The sequence below is a fragment of the Macrosteles quadrilineatus genome, unplaced genomic scaffold (assembly GCF_028750875.1).
Source record: "Macrosteles quadrilineatus isolate MER2022 unplaced genomic scaffold, UCM_ALF_1.0 Scaffold_6__1_contigs__length_79288215, whole genome shotgun sequence".
Lineage (NCBI taxonomy): Eukaryota > Metazoa > Arthropoda > Insecta > Hemiptera > Cicadellidae > Macrosteles > Macrosteles quadrilineatus.
This window is the reverse complement of record NW_026542599.1, coordinates 5444953-5472624: the sequence shown is the minus strand read 5'-3', so window position 1 is coordinate 5472624 and position 27672 is coordinate 5444953. Positions and strand designations below refer to the sequence as shown.

General features: G+C 34.8%; 1 protein-coding gene across 1 annotated transcript; it reads left to right on the top strand.

Moving 5' to 3' along the window:
- Window positions 1–27108, top strand: LOC128996357 (protein KRI1 homolog). Its single transcript, XM_054421636.1, has 12 exons — window positions 1–261; window positions 4323–4390; window positions 11638–11848; window positions 12985–13142; window positions 14255–14415; window positions 14681–14792; window positions 15243–15455; window positions 16774–16897; window positions 19055–19146; window positions 19859–20125; window positions 21217–21377; window positions 25149–27108. Exons 1-12 carry the CDS (start codon window positions 249–251, stop codon window positions 25729–25731), a joined length of 2163 nt encoding a protein of 720 aa, XP_054277611.1. The 5' UTR covers window positions 1–248; the 3' UTR covers window positions 25732–27108.
- Window positions 27109–27672: the final 564 nt, after the last annotated feature.

The following is a 27672-nucleotide window of genomic DNA, read 5'->3' as shown; positions in this document are numbered from 1 at the left end:
AACCTATATACCATGGTGGAAGTATGCCAATATCTATACAACTTCACTCACACACAGCATACAGTTTTTCATTAACCTTGTTATTAGGACAATAGTCTTATTATTACTGTCTTTATAATTAAAATCACGAACACCTCTAAAGTCGGTTTTTGTTTTTATTTCAAATAATAGCGTCACATTTCAACCTGATTTTATCTTTAAAATACTTTAAAGCCTTGGCAAGCAGAGGTTAGAATTTAACCTCTCAAATGAAGTCTTACGGTATGTATACAATCCTGTATAAGTTAGGCTATGCCTATTATAATCTAAGAAATAAAGAGTGGCAGGAGTTTTTTTTTGAAGGTATTAGCCTAAGCCCAAATATACCTACGGGAAGTAGAAGTAAATGAAGATAGGCCTACGTCTTATAACACTTCAAACATATATTTAAACGCTTGTAGGCCTACTGTTACTCACAAGACGGTAAATATACAAAAGATGGTAACTTAAGTGGTGATCGATTTCAATTGGACACTCCAATCATCATCAGACCCTATAGGCGAATGACAATTTTCATGTTCAGATTCATTTTTTAAAACTTATGTAAAGTTAAGTTACTTATTTAATTGTTTGTTTGTTGATACTGAACAATATTTGGGTACAGTTTCTTAACTGGGCTATGCTAATACCGTATCGATTGAAACTATCGAATTCATAATATTGATTATTAATCGTTATTTTTACCATTTACCATTTACCAATCGAAGTCCTCGCCACTATCCAAGGAAAGGGGAGTCGTCATCTTCTTCATCTCTTCAAATTTCTTCACTCCTTATCTGTAGAGTGATTGTTGTTTTGTGTAATTGTGTGTTAGGCAATGTGAGTTCTTAGATGTTGAAAGGTGTGTTCTTCGATGAATTCAGTAATGGTGTAATATGGTCTGTCAAGTAGGTATTGTTTTAATCTATTGGCAAATTTTCTGTTGTTGTTTAAGGATTTGAGGTGATCTGGAAGTAGGTTGAAGAAACGGGACCCTGTATGTAGTGGGGTGTTACTAGATTTTTTAAGACGGTGTTGCGGTAGGTCAATGTCGGATCTATGTCTGGTGAAGTGAGTATGTTGATTTTGGCGGAGAAGTGGTGAGGAGTTTTTTGCTAGGATAACTGTTTCGAGGATGTAGGTTGAGATTATGGTGAGGATATGGTGTTTTTGGAAATGTGGCTTGCAGTGTTCCTGGGGGTTCTCTAGTCTCAGTATTGATCTTAAAGCCTCTTTCTGTAAGACAAGAATTTTGTTGATGTTGGCTGCTGATGCTGCTCCCCATGCGGTGATTCCGTATCTTATGTGTGATGCAAAGATTGAGTGATTTTAAGCTATGAAAGCAGTTTCTTCATTTGTCAGTGTTCTTATTCTTCTTATGACATGTAGTGAGGAATTTAACTTTTTACATAGAAATTCGATATGTTCTTGCCAATTCAGGTGATTGTCTAAAATGATTCCAAGAAATTTTGTGGAGTTAGCTGTTGGTACTTCCAGATCTTTCCAATTATTGTCGTTTTCCTGTCTTATTTTGTTTGATGGAGTGAAGTTTATGTGTGTTGTTTTATTTTTGTTAATCTTGAGGTCTATTGATTGACAGATTGATGTTGCCTTTTCCAGGGTTGAATTTACTATTGTGTTTTTGTTGAGAAGATTTATGTGGGGGATTAAGATTGTTGTGTCATCTGCAAATTGTATACACCTTTGTTGATCTTCAAGTTGTTCTGGGAAACTGTTGATGTAAAGTAGGAAGAGAAGAGGCCCAAGTATTGAGCCTTGGGGAACTCCTTTTGAGGACTGTTTTAAGGAAGAACTTGTCTTTAGTATTGCATTGTTTTTTATTTGTTCGACTACAACAAATTGAAATCTGTCAGTTAGGTAGTGTTTGATCCAGTCTAATGCCTTGTCCTTTATATTAAAGTAGGTCATTTTTTTAATTAATATTTCCCAATTAATAGTGTCGAAGGCCTTTTGCATATCAAGAAATAGGCCTGAGGCAGATTTTTTGTCTTCCCATATTTTTGTAATTTCATGACAAAGTTGACTAATAGCGGTGTTGGTGCTTCTACCTTTCCTAAACCAATGCTGTTGTTCTGCAATTAACCCTCCGAGTGTCCATAGTTTAGGCCTTAATGTCCACCTATTTTTGGCCCCTTTGCAAGGTTTTATTAAAACGGATCTGAGAAGCTTAAAACAATGTTAATTCTAATGTTCTATATACCATTTTGTTTGGAAAATCATGGGCTTCAATATTATATATAAAACATAAGGAACATTTTTTCAAAAAAAAAATTTTTAGGTAAAAAAAAAATATAATTTCGAAAATTAAAAAAAAAAAAATAAGTTCGCGCTCAATGAAATTGTATAAATTATAGGCCTATAAATATTTGAAAATAGCCACTTTGTTCTAAATTTAATGAGGATTACAAATATATAATCATATAGCGAGGTAAGTTATCAAATAAATAAGTTATGAGCGAAAAACGGATTTCAGTACATAGCGTTTAGCTAAGAATGCATAGCCTAACCATAGCTAGGAATCTGGCTGATAATTTACATCAATATCACTACCTACTTCTTCAGGATCATCAACCAGCACTTCAAAACTACTTAAATCTTCTTATAATGCACCACGTATATCACTACTTTTGATTTTTAACACTAAAACAATGATAAACGTAATAAAACACATCAGTCATCGGTCCGGGGGAACCTAGCTGTTTACAAATACACGCACGTCAGCTGTCTGCTACAATATTTTCGGAACTAAAATGAATAGCGCTTAGAGACAGACCTCTGGAGAAAGCTTAGAATATTACGGAAAGAACGATACCTAACTCGATCCAGTTCAATCCGATTCAGTCAGTCATAGAGCCTTCGCCGTAAACGATGTTTGTGACGCACAACACACTTTGTGTAGGGTCACGCGTCACTTTTATGACGCGTGACACTCGGAGGGTTAAGTTGTAGGTTTCAAGGTGGTGGACTAGTTGATTGTAGACAATGCGTTCCAGGAGTTTAGATATTGTTGGTAGGTTGCTTATAGGCCTGTAGTTTCCAGGGTCGTGTGCGTCACCTTTTTTATATTTCGGATATATCTTGGCAATTTTTAGTTTTTTTAGGAATTTCTGCTTGAAGAAGTGATGTGTTTAGAAGGTGGAGAAGAGGTTTTTTTAATGCTTCCTTGCAGTGTTTCAGAATTTTTCCGGAGATATCGTCAAAACCTGCTGAATTTTTTGAAGGTATTTTGGCTAGAAGGTTGTCCAATTTGTTGAGAGATATTGTTTTGAATGTTGTGAAGGCTGGTATGTTGTTGGGTTATATATATCTGTTAAATATATCTATTATAAATTTAAACTATCATGACCTAACCTAACCAACCAAACTTGCTGATGGTGAAAAATTCGCATGAAGGTTCACTAATCGAATCGATAGTTTCAATCGATATTAGCATAGCCGAGCTAAGAAACTGTAGGCCTACCCCAATATTTATAAATCGTAGTTGTCAGCTGATATTTTAATATCGGATCGAAAATTTAAATTTCGATATATCGAAAAAAATCCACAATAAGTAGGCTAGTAGACCTAATGAATGTTCCCTTTCGCAGGTGAAAGTATCAATATTCATCTGATAATATATCCCAGGTTTTCTGCGGAACTGTACCTGCTAGCATAATAGAGCTGGATGCTCTAGGTTCTGTGGACAACTCCACTGAAATTAGGCTTTACTTTTTCAATCAACAGCTGTTTACTTGCGTTATGGCCATTTCGACATTACAATGCTACCCTCATGCCCTTAGAGATTTTGGCTGAAGGAGCGTTAGTGAAGTTAAAACACATAACTTTAGTTAGGCATGAACTTAACAGTAATAAATATAGGCTAGCATAGGTCTACAATTAAACAAATAACTTAGGTGGCTGTCCAAAAACTATAGCCTATTGATTGACATTTATTTATTTTATTGCCAATGGGTTTACACTAATTTTACATTAAAATTGCATATGAATATATAAGCTATTGGGTAGCGATTGGGTAAGCTAGGGATGATTTAATCTTTTCTTTTCTTAGGTGTCTAGATTTGAATTTAAAAATGTTCAAGACTGGGTACTATCATAGACATGACTAAGTTTTTAGCTTAACTTAAGTGGTAATTTCTAAGTTATAATAAACATGTTAGAATAGCCTACCTCACTTAGACCTACACCGAACAATAAATGAGAAACTGAAATTAAGTTAAAACTTATTGCTGTCATGATTATGGTTGCTGATAGAGCTGTCATGTTATAAGTAAATTTTTTCCCAGTTAAAGACGAACTTCTACAATCATCTTCTTCGGATGAATCAGGCTCAGAAGATGACGAGGAGGCTTGGGTAAGCTAGGGATGATTTAATCTTTTCTTTTCTTAGGTGTCTAGATTTGAATTTAAAAATGTTCAAGACTGGGTATTATCATAGACAAAAAGAATATATATAGACCGTCAAAGGAAGGTTCCGGCGCCCACCTCTAGGTGTACCGTGTAGTTACGGTGCACACCGCTGCAGGCGAGAAGCGCAGGAGCCGTACGCGACCAGCAGACGCTGTAACTACACGGCAAACCTAGCGGTGTACGCCAGAACTTATGCTAACCGCAGCACAGCTGACGCTCTAAATTTATTCTCTTTGTCTATGGTAGTATTCCTTTACATAAAATATACAATAACCTGTAGCACTGTAGCTTGTAGGACAGTCTATTAGAGATAGAAATAAGCTATTAGGCCTAACTTATCAAAGCTGAAACTTCAATAAAATTAGGGATGTAGGGTTAATATTTTTTTTTTTTTTTTTTTTTTTTTTTTGTCCTAAGGACGCTAGGCACGAGCCTGGGATTGTTTTTCACATTACTTCAGGCTAGACCTAGGGGTTGCGGCATTATCACTTAGATAAAATCCATTGGTGACTTGGCGGGGATCGAACCCGGGACCTCTGGGACCGAAGTCCCGCGCTCTTACCACTAGACCAGCTCGCTTTCACGTATGTACGCGTACAATAAGCAATCAATTACTCTACATACATCACTCACTTACACTTAAATAAATTGTTATATTGTTCTGTTCACAATCTTTAGCTATCAAGCTAAATAGTTTTACTACCTCCATAAGTTTTTTTGTTTTACTACCCGCGCTCTAACCACTACGCCAGCTCGCTCCCCAAAGGGGTAGGGTTAATATTAGGGAATTAGAGATGTCCAAGTACTCGAGGGGTAGAGTATTTTGAAGTGAGTATTTCAAAAGGTACTCGGCTTGACTCAAGCTTTTTAATGAGCTTTCAGAAAACATTTATAGCAGATTATTAAAATCTTTACTACTGTACGTTTATATATAGTTTTAACTAGGCTAAGTTAGTCTTACAATAACAAGTCAATCTGCAAGTTTAGCAATTTGAGTGGGCTTACTTTGAAGTAGGTGTTGAAATGTTACAACTTAAACTTACTACACTTATGTTGATAGCACACTCCAGGTCCAAAATATGGATACAACCCTCAAGCAAAAAAAAAAAACAAAAAAAAAAAAAAACTACAGTAATTTGGAATCATAAATTTGAAATTCCCAAAAAGTTATGGAACAAATGGAAGGAATGGAAGTTGATCATGGCAACAGGTTTTTAGGAGGCTTTATTGGCTTTGAGGAAGAAAAGATAAAATTTGCAACAGAAAAGATCAATGCTTGGACATAGCATTTTGAAAATCTTGCTGAGGTTGCTGAAAAACACCCTTAATCAGCACATACTGTTGCTACAATATCCATAGAAAACTGAAGAAAACAAATTATTAAATGAAAACTAGTGTACCTGTTGCTCAAATTCAAGCAGTTGCAAAGTATTACAGGTACAGGCTGTGGTGATATTCCAAGTACTGTACAAAATGTCAGCTGACATTCTTAATGTTTTAGTCAGATTTGTTTATTTATTCTGTTTAATTCTTGTATTCAGTTTTGCTTAATAAAACCTAAGTTTTATTCTTTAAAGGTTTATTACAATTTATTAAGCAAATATTATCATAATTAGTCTGAGAATCAGTATCTATAGGCTTCCTATAAACCATTCTATTCAATCACTTAATACTAGAGAAAGAAATGGATAAACTGTTAAGACCAGAAAGATTTGAATGTCTACCTGATACAACCAAAGCAGCATTTGAATTCAAACATTGGTTGAGGACTTTTGAAAATTTTGTATCCTCTGTTGATAAAGTAAGTGACGAAGAAAAGTTAAAACTACTCATAAATTACATTAGTCACAACGTATATGAATTTATTTCAGAAGCAAAGACCTATGGAGATGCTGTGAAGGTTTTACAGACCCTCTATGTGAAACCTCAAAATGAAGTTTATTCAAGGCATATATTAGCTATTTCCAAGCAACAACCTGGGGAGTCTGTAGATCAATTCTTACAAAAACTGAAACTTTTGAGTAAAGATTGTAATTTTCGTAATGTTAATGCAGAAGAAAGTAAAAACGATTACATTAGAGACTCATTCATCACTGGGCTATTATCTCCTCAAATACGTCAAAGACTACTAGAGAACAATACTCTGAAATTAGAGGATGCCGTTGCTCAAGCAAGAGCTCTAGAATCAGCTCAGAAACACTCAGAAATCTACCAACAAACTCATCAAAATCAATTCTTGAACAGTACTTTAAATCAAGAGATGAATCAAGAAGAATGTTATAAGGAATCATCACTGGCTGCCTCAGGGACAATAAAATGCTTCTTCTGTGGGAAAGCCAAACATCCTCGAAATGTCTGTCCAGCCAGGGATGCTGATTGTCGAAACTGTGGGATAAAAGGTCATTTCTCAATTGTTTGTCGTCGTAAAAAATCAGGTAAATCTTCTAATCTTTCAGCCATGGAGAAAAGTCATGAGTCGGGACTGCTGGCTGCCGCTCCTCGATGTTTATCAAAGTCTGTAGTTACAGTTAAGATTAACAATGTTGTCGCTGATGCTCTAATAGATACTGGTAGCTCTGAAACATTCATAAATAAAACATTCGTTGACAAAACAAAGTTTTTAGTTGTTCCTGGAGGAGGCCAGATTTCTATGGCATCTGTAGACTTACAATCCCGTATCTGTGGGCACTGCTTCGTTGATATTGAGCTTTTAGGGCATCAACATATAAAAACTAAGGTTTCAGTTTTGCCTAATCTCTGTGCAGACATGATAATTGGGCATGATATTCTCTCTAAGTATACAAATCTATGCATATCATTTGGCGGTTCTAAGCCAGCACTAACTTTGGGCCCTTGCAGTTTGCCTACAGCTATTGTTGAACCTCCTGAACTATTTGCTAATCTTTCACCAGATTGTCACCCAATAAAAATAAAATCTCGAAGGTTCTCCCTTGATGAAACAAGATTTATAGAAAATGAAATAGGTAAATTGTTGTCTGAAGGAATAATTGAAGAGAGCAATTCTCCTTGGAGGGCTCAAGTCCTGGTTACCAAAAATGAGAATCACAAAAGACGGTTAGTCATTGATTACTCTCAAACTATTAACCGTTTCACTAACCTTGATGCTTATCCTTTACCAAATATTGAAGATCTTGTTTCAAAAATTTCTAAGTATGAGGTATTTAGTACAGTTGACCTCCGAAGCGCTTACCATCAAATCCCTATTTGTGAAAATGAGAAAAAATACACTGGCTTCGAAGCAGGTGGAAAACTATATCATTTCAACAGAATACCTTTTGGAGTTACCAATGGAGTTGCTTGTTTCCAGCGTGTAATTAATGGTATAATCAGTAAAGAAAAGTTAGAAGGGGTTTTTGCTTATCTAGATGATTTGACGGTTTGTGGTAAAGATCAAGAAGATCATGATAGAAATCTTGCAAATTTCTTGGCAGCAGCCAACAAGTACGGGCTGACTCTGAATCAAGACAAATGTTCATACTCCCAAAGATCAATCAGACTTCTGGGATACCTAATTGAAAATAACACTATTAAACCGGATCCTGAAAGACTTGAACCCCTTCTGAACTTACCTGTTCCTAGTAATTTTGATTTATTAAGGCGTGCAGTTGGAATGCTAGCTCACTATTCAAGATGGATCCCTCAATTTTCTGAAAAAGTACACAGATTAGTTAAATGCAAAACATTCCCAATTCCTCCAGAAGTTGTTTCTGACTATGAAAAACTGAAACAAGAGATAGCTCAGTCTGCTATTAATACTATTGATGAATCTATCCCATTCGTAGTAGAAACTGATGCATCACAGAATGCACTTGCAGCGACTCTTAGTCAAATGGGTCGTCCAGTTGCTTTTTTTTCACGATCGTTATCAGACAGTGAAAAGAGACACTCGATAATAGAAAAGGAAGCAGCAGCTATTGTCGAGGCAGTCAGGAAATGGAGACATTTCTTAGTTGGACGGCATTTCAAGATTGTGACAGATCAAAGGTCAGTGTCATTTATTTTTGATCAAAAACACAGTAGCAAAATAAAGAATGAGAAACTTCAACGATGGAGGCTAGAACTGTCTTGTTTTAGTTTTGACACTGTCTACAGGCCTGGTATTCAAAATACAGTCGCTGATGCCTTCACTCGACTCTGCAGTTCGATGCCAAATCAAAGTTTAATTGACTTACATAAGTCACTATGTCATCCAGGCGTTACTCGAATGGTGCACTGGGTCCGAACCCACAATCTTCCTTACTCAGTCGAAGATGTGCGAAAAATGACTGCAGGCTGTCCACTATGTGCAGAGATCAAACCAAAATTCCTGAAAACTTCTAGTGGACATCTCATCAAAGCTATGGCCCCATTTGAGAGGCTTAATATGGATTTTAAAGGGCCAATCCCTTCAGTAACAAATAACACCTATATTCTAACTATAGTTGACGAATATTCACGTTATCCTTTTGCACTCCCCTGTCCTGATATGAGCTCAAGAACTATTATCAAACAACTTCACAAAGTCTTCAGTATTTTTGGTACACCATCATATATACACACAGACCAGGGTAGCGGTTTTATGTCGGTAGAACTAAAATCATTTTTACATAATTTGGGAATAGCTACAAGTCGTGCAAGTCCATATAACCCACGTGGAAATGGGCAAGTTGAACGATTCAACGGAGTAATATGGAATACTGTTCAGCTAGCATTGAAATCGAGAGGGATGAAAATAACTCAGTGGGAAAGTGTTTTAGATGAAGCCCTTCATTGCATCAGATCCCTCTTATGCACAGCTACGAATTGTACACCGCACGAAAGAATGTTTAAACATCAAAGAAGATCTAGCAATGGAGAAACTATCCCTACTTGGCTGACTATTCCAGGAAAAGTTCTTATGAAGAAGCACATAAGAGGCAGTAAGTTTGACCCACTGGTCGAAGAGGTTGAAGTAATTGAGACAAACCCAAAATATTCTTTAGTCCGCAATAAAGAAGGAAGAGAATCAATTGTGTCCTTAAGATATTTAGCACCAAGAGGAAATGTAATGCAAAATCCAACAAATCTTACTTATGAAAACGAAGACGGTGATGAACAGTTGGAACAGAACACTACCTCGTCAAAATCGCTCCTTCTGGAACAGAACACTACTTCGTCACAACCGCTCCTTCAAAACTATACAGATTTATGTTTACCACCAGCAACGTCAGATGGTGTTCCTGAAAATGATGAACATCAAACCAGCAGCGCTCCTTGCAATCAACCTCATCCACCACGTCGGTCAACCAGACCAAAGGTGTTACCTAAGAAATTCGATGTGTATAAAATTTACTAGAGCGGAAGAATGTGGTGATATTCCAAGTACTGTACAAAATGTCAGCTGACATTCTTAATGTTTTAGTCAGATTTGTTTATTTATTCTGTTTAATTCTTGTATTCAGTTTTGCTTAATAAAACCTAAGTTTTATTCTTTAAAGGTTTATTACACAGGCGTTATTTTAAAACGAATAACAGTCATAATTTCCGATGACTTTAAAAGAGTCAACTCAAAGATTATGGAAATACTCGTACGATGTACATAACAGCTCGATATAATCAACATTTCATGTAAATATCTTATCATTTTTCAAAAGCTTGTATTGTTTTTTTAGTGTTTTCTCATAGCCGCATTAGTTTGACCATAACAACAATTATAAATTTTTAAAAAAACAGCATTATTTCTATTTTTTCTACTGGGTGGGGTTCTATGACTTTTCTATGTTTCCAAAGTTTGCCAAGTCCAAATCGACTCTTTCAATGATTGATCAAGAAGAATGCAGCACAGTGTTAATTTAGTATTCTATTTAGTAGGCCTATATCAAATTGTCCAGGCTTTAACGCTTTTTTCCATTGTAATATTTACGCCAACCCAAATTCAAATAGTAAATATTGCATTTCAACCAAGTCAGTAAATGTTTGTAGCACACGTTTTCCTTCAACTGCCACTAAAAAATTAACAGCAATGAAATTATCCAGCTGATCATAACTTAAACAAATGCTCTTCATAAGGATAACATGGGAACTTTAATTGCCACTGGGGCAGAGTCCAAGGGACCTTTTCGAAAATGTAAGGTCAGTTTGCAATCTGCACAGTGCACACCTAGACGAACATCTTGGTATACAAAATGTGGGGTTAATTCTTTCAACAAAAAAGCCTTATTGTTCACAAAGTTTCATGTAAGCTAGTGTATTAATTATATAGATAGATTTAAAATTTTAATTTTGTTGCCTTTGTAAGTTAAACTAAGGCAAAATGTAATGTTACAAAATGCTGACGCTAAATCAAAACATGGCAGCTGTATACCATTAAAAAAAATTAAATTTAGACATGTCACCGCGAGATTTTAGGGATTCCCTGGCACTGAGATACGGTTGGACATCCATTTACCAACCAAATGTGATGGCTGTGGAAAAGACTTTAATACAGCAGACCATGCCCTTATATGTCCTGTTGGTGGTCTAATTATAAAACAGCACAATGAAATTAGAGATGCTTTAGGAAACCTTATGGAACAGGCATGGGGAAATTGTATAAAAGAGACCTTTATAGCAGAGAATGAAATTGTATACTGGCCTGCAATTATAGCTGACTTGGCATGTAGAGGGGTGTGGGAGACACAGAGGAAAGCATTATTTGATATCCGTGTCCTAGACACCGATGCTCCCTCATATGTCTCCAAACCTCATGACAATGTCATAAACAAACGCAGAAGAAGAAAAGAAAAGAAAGTATATGTCAGCTTGTGAGTGGCAGAATGCCTCTTTCACTCCCCTGATAACATCAGTCTGTGGAATCTTAGGCAACGAATTAGGCACTGGCTGAGAGGTTGTCAGAAAAATGGGGCAAGCCTTACAGTCTGGTTGTTAATTGGATTAGATTGAGAATGACTTGCTCAATTTTAAGGGCAACGAGCATGTGCTTGAGAAGAACAAGAAAAAATGGAGATCGGCTCGAGAATTTGGAGATGGAGCAGGCATTCAACATCTTATATTGAAAGAATCCAAATTTGTTGTAACATTTGTGAATATAGATTTTTGATTTTGTAATTAATAATTGAAATGAAACATTGTTTAGTTAATTTTATAGTGTTAAGATATTTTTTAATGTAATTTATATTCAGTGTATTAATCTGTTCTCTATTTATGTTCCAGAAACTGACTGATAAGGTGGAAAAGGAGTTCTTCAAGACACTCAGTCATATTAAAAGCAAGGATCCAAAAATCTACCAAAAAGGAGTTGAGTTTTTCAAAGATGTCCCTATCCCTGAGCAAAAACCCGAGAAGTCTAAAATTGCTCCATTAACTCTGCGAGATTATGAAAGGAAAATTGTAGTTGAAAAAGGTGGAGAACTAAGTGATGAAGGTAAAAACTGTATTTTAAGACACTAACTAAATATTTTTCCTACAGTCACCTCTGACAAAGTGGCCTTACTTGCACTAATAATATCAAAGCAAGTTGCTAATAATGCATCTACTTACTTTTGCCGCACAGTTTTTTTTTTACCCACACCAGTAGGCCTATTTTAACCAAACAACACAAAACAGCGTGCTTTTATTAGGCAAGTAATACGTGTACGCTTGAAAATAAGCTGGCAACACTTCACTTAAAGATATTACGACTACGACCAGCTGGTGCAACGTTTCCAAATTCGTTCAATGTTTGGATTTAACCTAACCTAAAAACGTGTTGTACAGTGTTTGAAAGACTTATTTATATTGCTTTATAGTAACTGTAAGAAAAATATAATTTGTAACTCGAGTGCAAACTGCCTTTGCTTTAAACGAGAAACTTTTCACACGCCTACAGCTTGTGCGTAAACATTTCTCTCGTGTGAAGCAAAGTGCCACTTCGCCCACTAGTTACACAAATAACTATTCAAGATGAACATTTAATCTATCAAGGTTTCTTTTTAAACTGTGATTTGGAATGGCATTTGTTTTTTAATTGATTTCACAACTCATACTACCTTGGCCCAACTTAAGCTCTCGGGCTACTTACCTGGAGTTGCATATTGTGGCAGTAGGCCAATTTATGTTTTATACTTAGGCTATGCCAATTGGTTATTCATCCTGGTCCCAAACATAAGGAAGATGAGATAAGAATATATTAATTAAATTTCCAAAATTACAAATCAGAGGTTACAATCGTGGCTTAAAACAAATGTACAAAGGAATGTACACCACCATGTACAAAGGAAGTGTTGAACATCTCTAACACTTCTAAGCTTTGTCCAAATATGTCCAAAATGAACTAGTTTGGAAAAGCTTAAATTTTTTGTAAATTGTTAGGCCTAAATCCAATAGCCTAATTAGTTTTTGAACCTCTTTTGAAAACATTGTGGGAAATAGCCACTCCAAACACGCTGTGTGCTGGACCCCCCCCCCTCCCCTAAGCTAATCATGCTCGGATGTGCCTCGGCCCAGGAGAGTCGGCACTGAAGGTTACGTGCTAGGCCAAACTCAATTTTACCTAAATTTTGATTGAATGTTTTTTTCCAGAATCTCTTCCTAAAAGCTTTGCTGAGGTTTCATACGTAGAAGAGCAAAGAGCGTTGAAGAATAGTTTGAAAAACTTGCTACAATCAGATTCGGAATATGAGAGTGAAGCAGAATGGGGTGGCCTTTTTAAGAAACGGGACAAATCAAAGACTGAAACGGTAAGTGATGTACAACTACATAAAAGGTAGGCCTAGTTAAAAGGAATTTACCATTGGACTTATTTAAGTTACTGGAAGTTAAAACTTTAACCCATTGATGCTGAAATATTTTTAAAAAAAGGTAGAGTTCACAGGGTTTAAAACAAATTTCGCAAAAAATATTTTTACTCATTATTTGGCTCATTTCGAAAACTTCTTCCCTCTGGCACTCTGGGGAAAAGCCTTTTTTACCTTAAAATTCAAAATCACAAAAAGGCCTGAAAATCACAATACGTTTACAAACCAAAAAGTTAATTCTGATTTTTTTTAGGTCATTTGAAGCACTTTTCACACTTAACACTTAATTGGCAAACGTCGTTTTCACATGTAAATCTGTGTTGAAATTCTCATAAAACTAAACAAGATGTTGTAAGTTACCAACATCTTTTATTTGTATTGAAATAATTATTAAATACGATAAGCCTAATACTTAAATACTTTTTACTGAAATGGCGACCATACGAAGGCAGGTATTTTTTGCCGGGAAGAGTGTCACAGTTAAGTACACGTCGACACTAGCACTCGCAGTGTTAGATTCGCCAAATTACTTAAGCGCCAGAGGGTTAGCAGTACAACGAGCAGACGAGCTACACTTGTGACATGTCGTCAATGGGTAAATGTGTGTATAAGTAAACACAATTGAGGATAGATATAGCAGGACTAACTGAAAATAATTGCTCCATTAGTACGTAGCAATAAAGTTATTTAGATATTCTTGGTAAAGGACCCAAGGTCAGAATGGGTTTGTTTTTTTCATATGAAGAGCAGGATTGCCTGTAGTAGGTGTATTTTCTCAATAGGTAATACATTTATATACACTAAAAATTGAAATATTTCATGGTCGATGTCTGACCTTATTGTCAACTACAAAGAATTTTGTTATCTTCCTTTATTGGTGATTGACCAAGTGGTCAGTGCCCATGTAGGCTAATATTTAAATTTTGTCACTAAGCACCACACTCGGGCTGTTGAAACTAGTCTATTAGCTTATTATTTATTTCTGCTATAAGTTTCTATGCTGTCAAAAGATCTGAAATTGCAAATTTTGGACTTCAAAATCTATTCATCTATAGGAGAAGGAAGAAAAAGACTACAAAGAATGGCTGAAAGGGCAGAAAAGTGAAGCACCTGACGAGGAGGTTGCAAAAGAAATGAAACCTCTCCGAGATTTCTGGACCAACCCTGATCTTAAGGAAGATGATCAATTTCTCAGAGATTACATCTTAAACAAAAGGTAGAGCACTGATTTAGCTTTTCGAATCAGTTAATTGTAAATAACTAACAGTTCAAAGGTTAAAATTTTAAATCAAGAGGACTGTATGTAGGTTTTAAACCAAAAGTCAACTCTTGTAAGTATTTAAAAGAATATATTTCAATTCCTTCATCTTATGCATTATGAGCTTACAATTAATTATGAACCAGATAAGTCAAGTGAACATATCTATGAAAGTCTTATGTAGGCCTTCTAGTAACTAGTATTGTCTAAACTTTCATTTCAGATTTTTAGAAGCAGACGACAAAGAAGCAACAGTTCAAGACAAGTCAGAATCTGAAGACGATCAGTTAGATAAAGACTGCAGTCATCGTTCTGAAGAACCAGATCATGAATATGTGAGTGCTTGAAGTTAGAGTAAAAGGTTTTCCCAATGATTCATACTTACAAGTAGGGATGGATGGGTCAAGAGATTTCAGAAAATCGTTGTGAAAAATATATTTTCAATTATCGTACATTTACCTCGGAATATTCTCGGAACAAGATTTGTTCTTATCGTCAGCGATTTTGTCCTAGATTGACGTTTTACAATTAAATTGCAAATATCGGACACAATTTTTTTAGTTAACAGATTTTGTTACTAGGTTTTGTAGAAAAGTATCACAAAGATTTATGTTTACTAAAGATTTAGAAAACTAACCCTTTTTTGCACAGGGGCTTCATTAATTTGTGTGATTTGGGCAATACATTACTTTACTATGTTAGAATTACTGTATTACATAGTTACTGCAGAATTGCATTGCTTGATTTATTTCAACTGTCTATATATACCAACTGTTGCTTTACAGATTAAAAGATACCCCAGAGTTATGGAAAACTCTGTGAGGCAGAAAGACGACTACCGCAAAAGAAAAAGAGAAGAAATCAAAGAAAGGAAGCAGAAGGAAAAACAAAAGAAGAAGGCAGAAATAAAGCAAAAACAAAAACTAAAGAAGAAGGAAATAGAGGAAAAACTTGAAGAGTTAAAAAAATTAACTGGAAATGAAAAACTTGCATTTGATGTAAGTGGAGAATCGTAGCCTGTTGCCTATTGGTTTGTTGTCGTTCTGGTGATAAAATCCTGTTTTTAACTAGGCAGGCCACATTATCCATTGAGTGAATTAAATGTAAAGCCATTTTTTATTGGAATCTTTGTAAAAATAGAAATAATAGCCTACACTAATATCATGAAAGTTATGCTATCTTTACAGCCTACCTATGTACCCAACATGGAATTTACAAAGTTGTCTCAAATTTATAAAATTGTGTACCCGTTCAGGTCCACAACTGCTTTATAGCATCTTAATAGTGTGAAAACACGTCTTGTAGTCATCGCGGTCAAAAGAACAAAACATTTAAATAAACTGTATCAGCAAAATGACACTTAGTTTCTCCCATTATTAGCTTGGCATTAGTTTTGAACCTCCTACTACTTTTATGAGCAATTATAAAAATTCTACTGGGTAACCAAAGGGAGTAGCTATGGGATTCTTATGGGATGAGGCAAACAATATTGTAATTCTTCAGTGTTGGGGGCAGGTGCTTTTTTGTTCAAGGTTTAAAGGATTAGATAATATACTAAAATTCAATCAAAATTGTTCAAACTGTTTTTGTGAAAAATCAAATTTGTTCTGTTATTTTTTGTGGCATTGTAGGAAATTACCACTAATAATCAAAATTAAAAAAAAAAAATTAAAAGATGCCTAGAGATACCATGGGCCATGAAAATTGGACCACAGTTGTAGCCTTGGTCGTAGTCCCTAGCTCTGTACACATCCACACACACAGACATAACTTCAAAAACAAACTTTTTTGGGTTCAGGGGAATTCATAGCGGATATTTCCATTAAAAACTGAAATTAAAATATTTAATCAAAACATCACTTTCTCCTTAGTACTAAATACTGTGTATAAGAGAGAAAGCAAAAACATAAACATTGGGTAGACAAAAACACATGCCTTTTTACAAGATAATTGGGTTCTTAATCAGGCACTATGACCCGGACTACAGAGCTTTACTTGTTACATAGTTTAGTGATTTGATGAGTCAAGTACTTAATTCATAAGTTATATAAAGTCAAATTGTGTATTGAGTCAACAATAGTTATCCTATGGTACTCCAGTACAGAATGATTCTTTTACATTCACAAGTTAGGTCTATTTGTTAAATACTGCCCAAGTATCCACAGGTCTGCAATTGTTTTGAGTTATCACTGAGTCGTAATGCGTGTATTAATCAAAGATGAATAGAATATTCAACTACTGACTCAAGTCGAAGCAGAAAATAAGTAAATTTTACTCTAAATACTTTACATCACTACAACAGTTTTTATGTTTTAGAATGTGCTAGACAAGGACTTTGACATTGATGAACATGACAAAGCTATGCAGAAGCTGTTTGATGAAGAATTCTATTCTCAAGATGATCCTAGTTTCAACCCAGTTGATGATGAAGATTTAGATGGTATGTGTGATTTACTTGGCCTAGAAAATCAAGAATATTTATAAGACAACAAGTTTTTACCTAACTTACAACAACCAAAACACAAATTTTCTCACACCATTATAAAATTCAAATTCAAATTCAAATTGTTTATTTGGCCATTAAACATACATAATAGGCTATGTCAATACATAATTCAACAAAATTAAAATAAAACCATCGTCAGAGATTGGTTTACAATAAAATCAAACCATGCTTAATAAAACACACGTACTATATAAAACGGTTCTGTTTAAACATGGTGGTCTCTTTTCCTTAGTCTATATTTTAAGTCCTTTTGATACATAGTATTTGTATAAATAAATCCTACAATAGTATATTGAAATGAAGATTCACAGTAGGCCTACCATTATTACAGCAGTAGTACAGTGCAGTATTACTTTTGAATTGTGGATTTAACCCTAGGAGTGGCAGATCGACAGAAAATGTCGATTTCAAAATGTGCCGCTGGAGTGGCGGGCGACAGAATATGTCGATTGATGTAACGTTTTTTTATGCATGTTAAGCACATTTAAAGTCGGTGAAATGACATAACTCTTATACCAATGGAAAGATAAGATTCCGAAGTTTCATTTTATTATAAGAATAAACCTTATAACATAAATACATCTATCTTATAATGAGTTACATTTAAACGAAAAATACGCGCGAACTCGCGAACGCCATGTTTTGTTGCGCAATCGTCAATGATGAGTCATTTCAAAACTAAATAGCAGACGTAATTTTTGTCTGTGACAAAAGCAAATGGTACCACTGTAACAAGCATGAAGAAATCTTTTATTCTGTATAAAGTATAACGTCATAATACATTCCAACAGCTGATGAGCAATTTTTGTAAATAGCCTATTTTTACGTATTGTTCATGTGGCGGATCGACATAAAATGTCGATTTCTAAATCACATATATATACAATGTGAAAAGTACAAAAACTTTGTTTTATATACGCTCTTGTAGACGAAGGACAGTAGAATTCAATGTTGTTAGGCTGGTCACACAAATAGAAGCTTTTGATTTTTCAAAGCTTAAGGGACAGAACACTTGTCATCGTCTAACCTAAAATGGCGGCGTCGTCGTGAGTTTTTGTCCGATAACAAAGACGAAGTGTGGGTTTTATCCCTAATTTTACAGTGTAATGTTCGTTTTAGGTTTTTATTTTGTATTAGGCGAAATATTTATGCATTATTTTGCATAAATATTTATACATGTGTGATCCAAAATAGGATAAAAAGTTAGTGAAGTTTTGTGGGCTATAACAGCTGATCAGTTGTTTTGTTTACATTTTTGCTTTTGTGAAAACCAAATATTCTATTACTTATCTTATTTAGTTATTCTTATATAGAATGATATTATTGCCTTCAAAAAATGTATGGTTTTATCATATTGATTTATTAGTAGAGGGCATTTGTGGATCTATCAACGTGTAGTTGAAGAATTTGACGTTTTCCAATTTTTCCGTATTATTGCTAGTAAATCTATAAAAATAATTCTTTTGTGTATATTATGATATGTCTATGTAGAGGAATAAATTCTGAACAAAAATGCATATTTTGAATTGTGCAATAAAAAATTACGTTACATGTGACACGTGTTTGCTTTTGAAATAAAATTTGAAAAATTTATAAATTTTCTTTTTTTTACTTTTTTCTAAAAATCTACCTTTCTAAAATTGGTTTGTATTACCATTTTTGAATTCTACTGACTATTACGAACAAAATGAATATACGGTTCAATAGTTTATCTCTACATACTAATTTTATACAGATTTTTGAAGAACTCCCTTACAAACTCACCAAAATGAGCGTGCCACTCCACAAAGCACATACTGAAAATCGGTCTCGCCACTCCTAGGGTTAAAGCTTTATATTTCCATGATACTTTTATCTGTTTGGTAACAGGGTGTGTTCATTTCTTAAACGGATTGGTATGAGTCATATTAAAAAGGTTTGTTTACAATCTATTCTAGGACATTATTTCCAAGCAATGATTCTCAATATTTTATTTTAGAAAAAACACCCATTCCACATTTGTTTGAGCCTGGAAGGATTTGATTATTGATTTCAACTATCCATGACACTGGTGTAAAGTTTCAATTTTGAATTGAACTATTTTTTTTTTAGGTGAATGGCAAGATGAAGTAGAAGTGAAAGAAGAAGATGTGGAAGAGGATATCAATGAAAACGAACCTCAGTGTGAAGACCCCAATTTCAATGTAAATACAAATATAATTATGTAATCTGCAACTTAAACCTGGCTTAAAGGGTTAAGCCAGCTGCATAGTCTATAACTTTTCTGATCAAATTTGTAAATATAATTTTTGGGGACTAGCTCATATAAACAATTATATTTTTTTATAAAAATTAGTATTTTTGTTGCCCAGTTTCATGAAGAATTCATTCTTATGCAATTTTTTTACAAGGAATGTGTATCGCTGTCAGATTTAAGTAGACCCATGAAAAGTAAGCTGTGGAATTAATCCCACATGTGCCCAAGAGTTTTTAAAATGGAAAAGGTTCATCCGTTTGAACTCCATGGACCATTTTTTGCCTTTTTTATATTACACAAAAATCCAAAGGAGTTAAAATCAAGTTTTCGGTGGACTCAAACCAAATATCTGATTTGAGGTACAACTCACAAAGACTCCACCCATTCCTTCAACTTCTACCAAAGACGTCTACTGTTTAATTTAGGCGAGCCCCTCCCATTAAGCTCTTTCACAGACATCAGACTCGACCAAAGTGGGATTTGAGCTCAGCCAATGTATCTGACCTAACCGTATACCACACTGATCAATGTAAATGGCAAGCGCAGTAATTCTTGTGTAAGGTTGGAGGAGCACATGTCTGTTAAAAGCAAACAGATTACTCTTTTCACTTGTTAGGTTTTCAGTTTCATATATCGTATGTTGTATAATTTTGCCGTAGATGGACTGTGATTATGACCCAGCTGCCGAAAGTACAAAACCAAAAAAGTCACGAAGTAAGAGGAGAAAGGACAAACATCGAAAAAACACTGTCGGTGAAGTATTGAAGAGAGAGAAACCAGTTTTTGACCCGACTGTACACAAATCATTTGAGGATTATGTCGACCAATATTATGCCATAGATTGTGAAGATTTCATTGGTGATCTTCCCTGCAGATTTAAGTACAGACAGACTGTCCCTAATTCTTATGGACTCACTGTTGAAGAGGTAAGTCCAATGTTGATTTTGTCTTTGAAAAATTTCAAAATTATTGACCTGTCCTGACTGTGTGATAAGTGTAAATCAATCTTGAGCAATCTCCTGTTGCCAGCCACTATTCCCTACTACAACTTGGTAGGGAATCTCAATATTAGTCATAAGGCCCCGTTTATGCACCAAGTGCGGGAGCGGGGCGATAGCGGGCCCGCTCCCGCTGTAAATGAGTCTGTTTATGCACGAAGAGCGATAGCGGTAGCGGTTGGTTAAAGGAGAATGGAAGGGGGACACAGTCTTGCCAACTCAAACTTTGCCAAATAATTAACACAACTATTTGTCCTAAGTGCGCGTGGGTCAAGTTGGCAAGTTGGCTTCATCTCAAGCAACCGCTGCGATTTCTAACTACACAGCGGGCGAATTAGAAACCGCAGCGGGAGGTCAACCGCTATCGCTATCGCTCTTGGTGCATAAACAGCCCCATTTAACTCAATGGTGTTAGAAATCGCTCCCGCTGTCGATACCGCTACCGCACTTGGTGCATAAACGGGGCCTAAGGTGGTTACTGTCAGTTCCAAACATACTCAGAAAATCCCTTAGTATGGGCAGGTGTCTAGTCCTTGATGAGGCTTAACTCGTCTCTGTTTCTCATCTTGACAGCTGTCCTGGCTTCCTGCCCCAGCACCTTCTTCAGAGTGAGGAGCGTACGGCAGTGGCAAGAGATAGAATCTTGAGACGTCTTGTTTTAATTTTTTTTCTTTTTATTGTTAGCATTCTATATTACAAAACAAGAGATAACACATTAAAACACAGATGAAATTGGCCTGCCAGCGAACGATTTCCATATGACACATTAAAGTTAGTGGTATTCTCACTAGAAAGTGTTTGTTTTAACAGACGTTCAGTTATCTGTCAATTTCAATAATACAGCACTACCAAAGTACTAGATTAGTGAGCGTCATCTGCATATTTTCTTTCCGATTACTACCTCTCTGTAGGACATACCCTAAAAAAATATTAATAGAAATGCTTAGGGCTCAGTGTTGAAAAAAATTCTTCATAGTCTGAATAGTTCAGTAAGTTTACTGTCTAATATAATGTTTCAGATTCTAGCAGCTGATCCCAAAGAATTGGAAAGATGGTGCTCTATAAAACGCATAACTCAATTAAAGCCCTCTTTCAAGGAAAAAAGTGATGCCATGTCTTTCAAGAAAAAAGCAGAAAATGAGGCATTAAAAAGGAAAATACTTCCAAGCTTGTATAAGATGTGAGTACAACCTTTAACAAATCACTTCTTAAACATATGTAATATTGAATGTGCTGTTATATTACCCTATTGACTAAGATTTTTTCCAAAATATAAAACTTACAATTAATGCCAAAAAGTTTATTTGTTTTTTCTACTATGAATATAATTTCTAAAAATATAAAAAAAACCTTAATTTGAGCTTTTAAACCCCATCATCTAAGATAGGGTTAACCAGATAAATTTTCACAGAGAGTTTAAACGTTTTTTTTTTTTGTCAAATACTTTAACAATGTATTATCTTGTTGAACATGATAATATTATTATATTACCTATTAACCTTTCTATTAGACTGATAGGTACCTACTTTCATTAAACTTTTGCTTCTAAAACACTTCTTTTCAAAATTTCTCAGAATAAATATATATCTTTGCATTAGGCTTCCACGGTCGATTCCTAAAGTTGGTAGATCCTGGTCTTTGGGTGACAGCAGAGTATATGCAGGCTATGAAGTATTTGCTGACGTTTCAAGCATGATGCAACAGTCCATTCTCAAGGTTGCATCACATTGGAATGTCGATAACTACTACATGTCCGTCTGCATCTACGCGGCCGTCATCCGAAGACCAGGATCTACCTATTGGATCTCTGGGAATAATTTGTTTTTTCTATTTTTAAATTGTGGCATAAAGTGTTTTATAAAAAAATCTTAGTAGGCCTACAGTTGGATATTTTTCTAGAAGCGGTTTTAAGGTGTGGTGGAATATGAAGATGAACCTTTTTGGCTGTAGTGCGATCATGTGTTCATACGTGTCAAATTTTGAGGTTAAATCAAAACAAACAAACTGGAATATATTCTTGGAATTGACAATAGTTCAAACTTTTATCTTACTCTAGCCTGTACTTGGTAATTTAGAGAATATTTACTGTGAAATAGAGACGTGATTCCTAATTCCAAATCAACTAATGAATAAGTTGTTATTTAATTATTATCTCCGAATTATAAGTGATGGTTGCTTTGAAAATACCTAATTAATTTTATGAGCAAATATTAAATAATTGATCTTGGAAAAATAAAATTTATGTCGATATTAATAGAATAATGTGGTTGCTGTGACTGGGATACACATAAAATAGCTAATGGGACATACGGTAATGATGATTTACGTTTCGTTTTGAAATCACTTAAAATTATAAATATAGACCCGCCTTTTGGGTTTCAAGGTAGGGGCCAAAATTAAATACTCTCGAGATGACGAGATAAACCTTTATAGACTAACGTTTTGACCCATTTAAATTATAATTAAAAGCTAATTGTATTGCTAAAAATTCTTTAGGCAATCAGATAAGTTCACCACGTACAAACAGGATAATTGTATACGATATGCCACAGAAGCAAGATTCGAGTTTGGTTTATAAAATGCAGTATCCTAAATACTGAATGTTTTGTTATAAATTGGACAATGAAATACAGTAGACTCCCTCTTATCTGGACACCTTTTAACCGGACATCGGTTTAACCGGACTACACTCGGTAGGAGTGACATCTCTTTATCCGGATAATTTTTATCAGCACATCGGTTAAACCGAACTAGATCGGAAGGAAGTGGGCGGTACTGAAATGACTGTTCTCGTGGGAAAGATTTGAGTGATTATGTGTCTAAATTACAATGCTCTCCTAATTTTAAGTCAAATACTGTATAGAGTATGCATTTAAATGGTCCGTTTTAACGAGATTTTGGGGACGTAGGTTTTACCGGAAAAACCGTTATCCGGACTGGTCTTGGTCCCGAGGAGTCCGGATAAGAGGTAGTCTACTGTATACTGAATTGATTCATTTTATCTTAAATGAGCATTCTTTTGTAAGTAATACAACACGGCCCCTAAACGCCTAATTATTGACAACATGCCAGTTTGTTTGTTTTGATTTAACCTCAAAATTTGACACGTATGAACACATGATCGCACTACAGCCAAATAAGTTCATCTTCAAAGATATTCCATCACACCTTAACCGCTTCTAGCTAAAAAAAAATCCAACTTAAGCTGTGAGATATTTCTATTGGATAGGTAGTGATTTAAAATCAACTTTTTCTTGAATTAGAATTTTTTTCAATACCTAGTCAAATGTGTTTATCAGAAATTACTCATGAAGTGTTGTTTGATGAATCTGATGTTCAACCAAAGACAAAATCAGATGACCAAAGACAACCAACATGACTAAACAAATTATTTTAATGGTCAAGATTCTATTACAGTAGACTCCCTCTTATCCGGACTCCTCGGGTCCGAGGCCAGTCTGGAGAACAAGTTTTCCGGTTAAACCGACGTCCCAAAAAAAAAAACTCGTTAAAATGGACTGTTTATTTATTTATTTTATTTTCAATGCTACAAAACAGCACATGCCAATTACTTTGTAGCATTAATCACATAACAGGAATGTTAACATGATATTACAATTAATAATAAACACAACTAGGGAAAAATGTCCGTCTTCAATGGTGACAGTTTCACTCAAAATATTTTACAAATAGTTTACTGTGATATTCAACTTAAATTTAGGAGAGCATTATATTAAGACACGTGATCACTGGTCTCAAATCTTTCCCACGAGAACAGACGTTTCAGTACTGCCCACTTCCTGCTGATCTAGTCCGGTTAAACCAATGTGCTGATAAAAATTGTTCGGTTAAAGAGATGTCATTTCCGCCAAGTGTAGTCCAGTTAAACCGATGTCCAATTAAAAGGTGTCCGGATAAGAGGGAGTCTACTGTATTTCCAGAACTACTCACTTTTTAATTTTTGAAATTTTCTAAGTATTCTTAGTACGTCATTCGCCTATTGGGTCTGATGATGATTGGAGTATCCAATTTGAAATCAACCACCACTTACCATCATTTATATAATACTAGTGTACATGTTGCTCGAATTCGAGCAATTGCAAAGTATTACAGGAGTTATTTCAAAACGAATAACAGTCATATTTACAATGAATTTAAAAGAGTCAATTCAAAGATTACCGGTGTGTAACTCAGACCATGTTTATCTTCGTTATTGATAAACCTAAAGCATTCCGGCCGGTTTTCTCCTTCTCAAAATGCCTCGCTGTACAGGCAACACAGGTCATTGATAGAGGGCCAATTGAGAACGAAAAGTTGTTTTGTGGTCAAAACCAGAAATTTCGAATCTCAAAACCGAAACCGAAACTTTAAAAATCGAATCCCAAATCTCGAATCTCAAAACCTAAACGCGAAACTTTTTTACTTAGCTGGTTACAAAGGTAAAAGTTACAAAAAAAATATTACACATCTACATATACACAAATTTAAGATATAACCATACCAACACGATCCGTCTTAGGGGTTATGTTTACACAAACTCAAATAGTAAATAAATTTACTCAATGCGTTTTGTTTCATGGAATTGAAAAATAAATAACAGCAATTAAATTATACAGCTGATCAAAATGTAAACAACTAAGTTCTCCATAAGGATAACATGGGAACTTTCAAAGCCACTGGGACAGAGCCCAAGGGACTTTTTTAAAAATGTAAGGCCAGTTTGCAAATCTACGCGACACGCTCTTTCCAATGAGGCGTCAATGGATAAAATCGGTTAAGAAATGGCGGAGGAGTTCAACCGACAAACTTTCATGTAGCGTATTAATTATATAGATATATATTTACCATCTTGTGAGTAATTTAAAAGATGTACTGACCATCATTTATATATATTTACCGTCTTGTAGTGAGTAATTTAAGAGATGTACTGATTTGTAACGTGTTCTTTTAGATCTGAAGATGAAAAATCTCCATCTTTGGAAGACAGCAGGGTTGAAGGTAAAGATGCACATCAAAAGGACAGTGAACATAAAATAAATAGCAAAAAAACAAAAAAAAAGGCATCAAGTAATAAAAATGACTTAAGTAAAAAACGTAAATCTGTTGCTTCTGAAATGATTCAACCGCCAAACAAAAGAAGAAAACCAACTCCAGATCAAGGAAAACCATTCAATGCTCAGAAAAATAAGATCAAGGGAATGCCAAGTAAAAATAATAACAACAAGAAGGAGATAAGAACTCAAAATACTTCTATAGAAAAATCAGGCTTGCTTGGTTTATCGGATGCTAGGTTAGAAGCGTATGGGATCAAACCCAAAAAGTTCAGAAATAAATTAATATACAACAACAAAGATGGGAATAAAAACAAGCCACGAAAACAAAATATTAGTAGTAAAGACAAACAGAACAATAAGTCAAAAGCAGTCAATACCAATAGTGGAAACAAAGGTGAAGAATCAGAAAAAAGGAATAAGAAGAAAAATAAGCAAACAAATGAAAAGAAAAATGGATGGACGGTCTCGAGTACATCATGAAAACAGTTTAGCTAAATATTGGTCAGATACAATTTTTCACTGTAAAATCACTCAAAATTCAGCATGTTTGTGGAAAATAAATTCAAAACTACAATCAATTTTACGATGGAATGGCCTTTGGATTGTATGAATTTACTGTTTAAATTACCTAAAAATGAACTTTACAGCTGTACTTATTAATTTGTATGTTATTCATTCAATTTATTACCTTATTAAAATCAGGTGTGATTATTTTTTGTTTCTATTACGGTATTCCGTTTTGTTTATTTCAGCTTAACTTAACCACTGAGCTATAATAATAACTGGAGTAACCAATCTGTGTTTAAAAAACGTACCACTGTTTTTGCTGGTTTTGTTTCAGAGTTTCGTGGTGTTGATAGAGGTTCCGTGTGATCGGTTGGTAGGACTTGTCCAATAAGAGGCAAGATCAAGATGGCGTTTTGTTGATAGTAAACAAAAATATGTCAACATTATGATTGCAATATAAGTTTATTTATTTTACGAGCAACCCATTTTAACAAGATCATAAACCAATGGCCGTTCTTTAAACAAATGCTATAGGCCTAAACCTAAGACTAAACCAATATCTCCAAACCAGGAAACTTGACTATTTTCACCATTAATCATAGCTTGAAAAGAGGTAAATAAATTTAAATTATTATTTATTTACTATCAAAAACAATTTATTATGTTTCAAAATAAATTTAAATACACAGGTTATAATGTGTAATAACTTAAATAAGTTGTTGATACAAGTCCTTGAAATAACGGATAACCCCAAATAAATAGTATGGTTAGGTTAGAATGAATTGGAATTTGTCAGCATCCCACCAACCGATCACACGGCAAACCAGCAAAAACAGTGGCACGTTTTTGTCCACAGAGTAGTGACTCCAGTTACAATCTAATTAACTCAATGAACTTAACCAATCAATAGTTTTATTAATACTTTTGAAGTCAAACGGGGTGAAGCCCGTGGGTAACAGCTAGTCTTAGTAAACGTCCAATCTGACGAATAGAAATTCGCTTAAAGTGCAGGTCAGCACTAGGGGTTTTTCTACAGCCAGAATAAACTCTTTCCCATTAAGATAAAATCCTAAAACAACCGCTATTGTCCTTTGCTACATGCTTTCCTTTTTTTCAAAATTTTCATGATTTGGAATAACCAATTAAATATAGAATCTCAGGTCCATAATACTACTGTGACTTAAGTTGTTCATCTGGCTTTTTTATTTAGCTTTACAATATTGAAATGATGTAGAAAAGCTACATTGAAGACTTCTAAAATGTACAAGAACCTACTGAACTTGAATAGCAAAAATAATCACTATATTTACAGTGTAATTATTTTGTAAATAAACAAGTTTACTATTGTTAGTACTCAATTATTGATTCCTTTAAAAATTCAGCTATTTTGGCCTGTTAAATAAGGTCCATTATTTTTTTTATAACTATATTTGTGTAACTAGTGAACAAAGTGGCACTTTGCCGCATAGAAGAGGTGGTTGGGAAGTTTCTCGAGTGCAGCAAAGGCTCCCTGCGCTCGTGTTATACATTATATTTTTCCTGCAGTCACTATAAAGTAATTCAATAATTAGTCTTTCAAACACTTTTTAGGTTAGGTTAAATCCAAGCATTCAACGAAATGGGAAAAGCTACACTAGATTATTGTAGTTGTAGTATCTTTAAGTGTTACCGGCCTATTTCCAAGCATACACGGTTTACGCGCATAATAAAAGCACACAGTTTAGTGTTGATTTGTTGGGATACTGGTGTGCGACAATGTTATAAGTTTGTGGCAAAGTAAAGGCAGCAATTAACAGCTGTATGTACTAATCGGTGCAAGGAAGCCCACCTTGTCGGGTGACCGTAGGATAAAAAACATTTTGTGTGTGCGGTTCTTTATTTCACAAAAACACACATATAACCCTTATCAGTGAT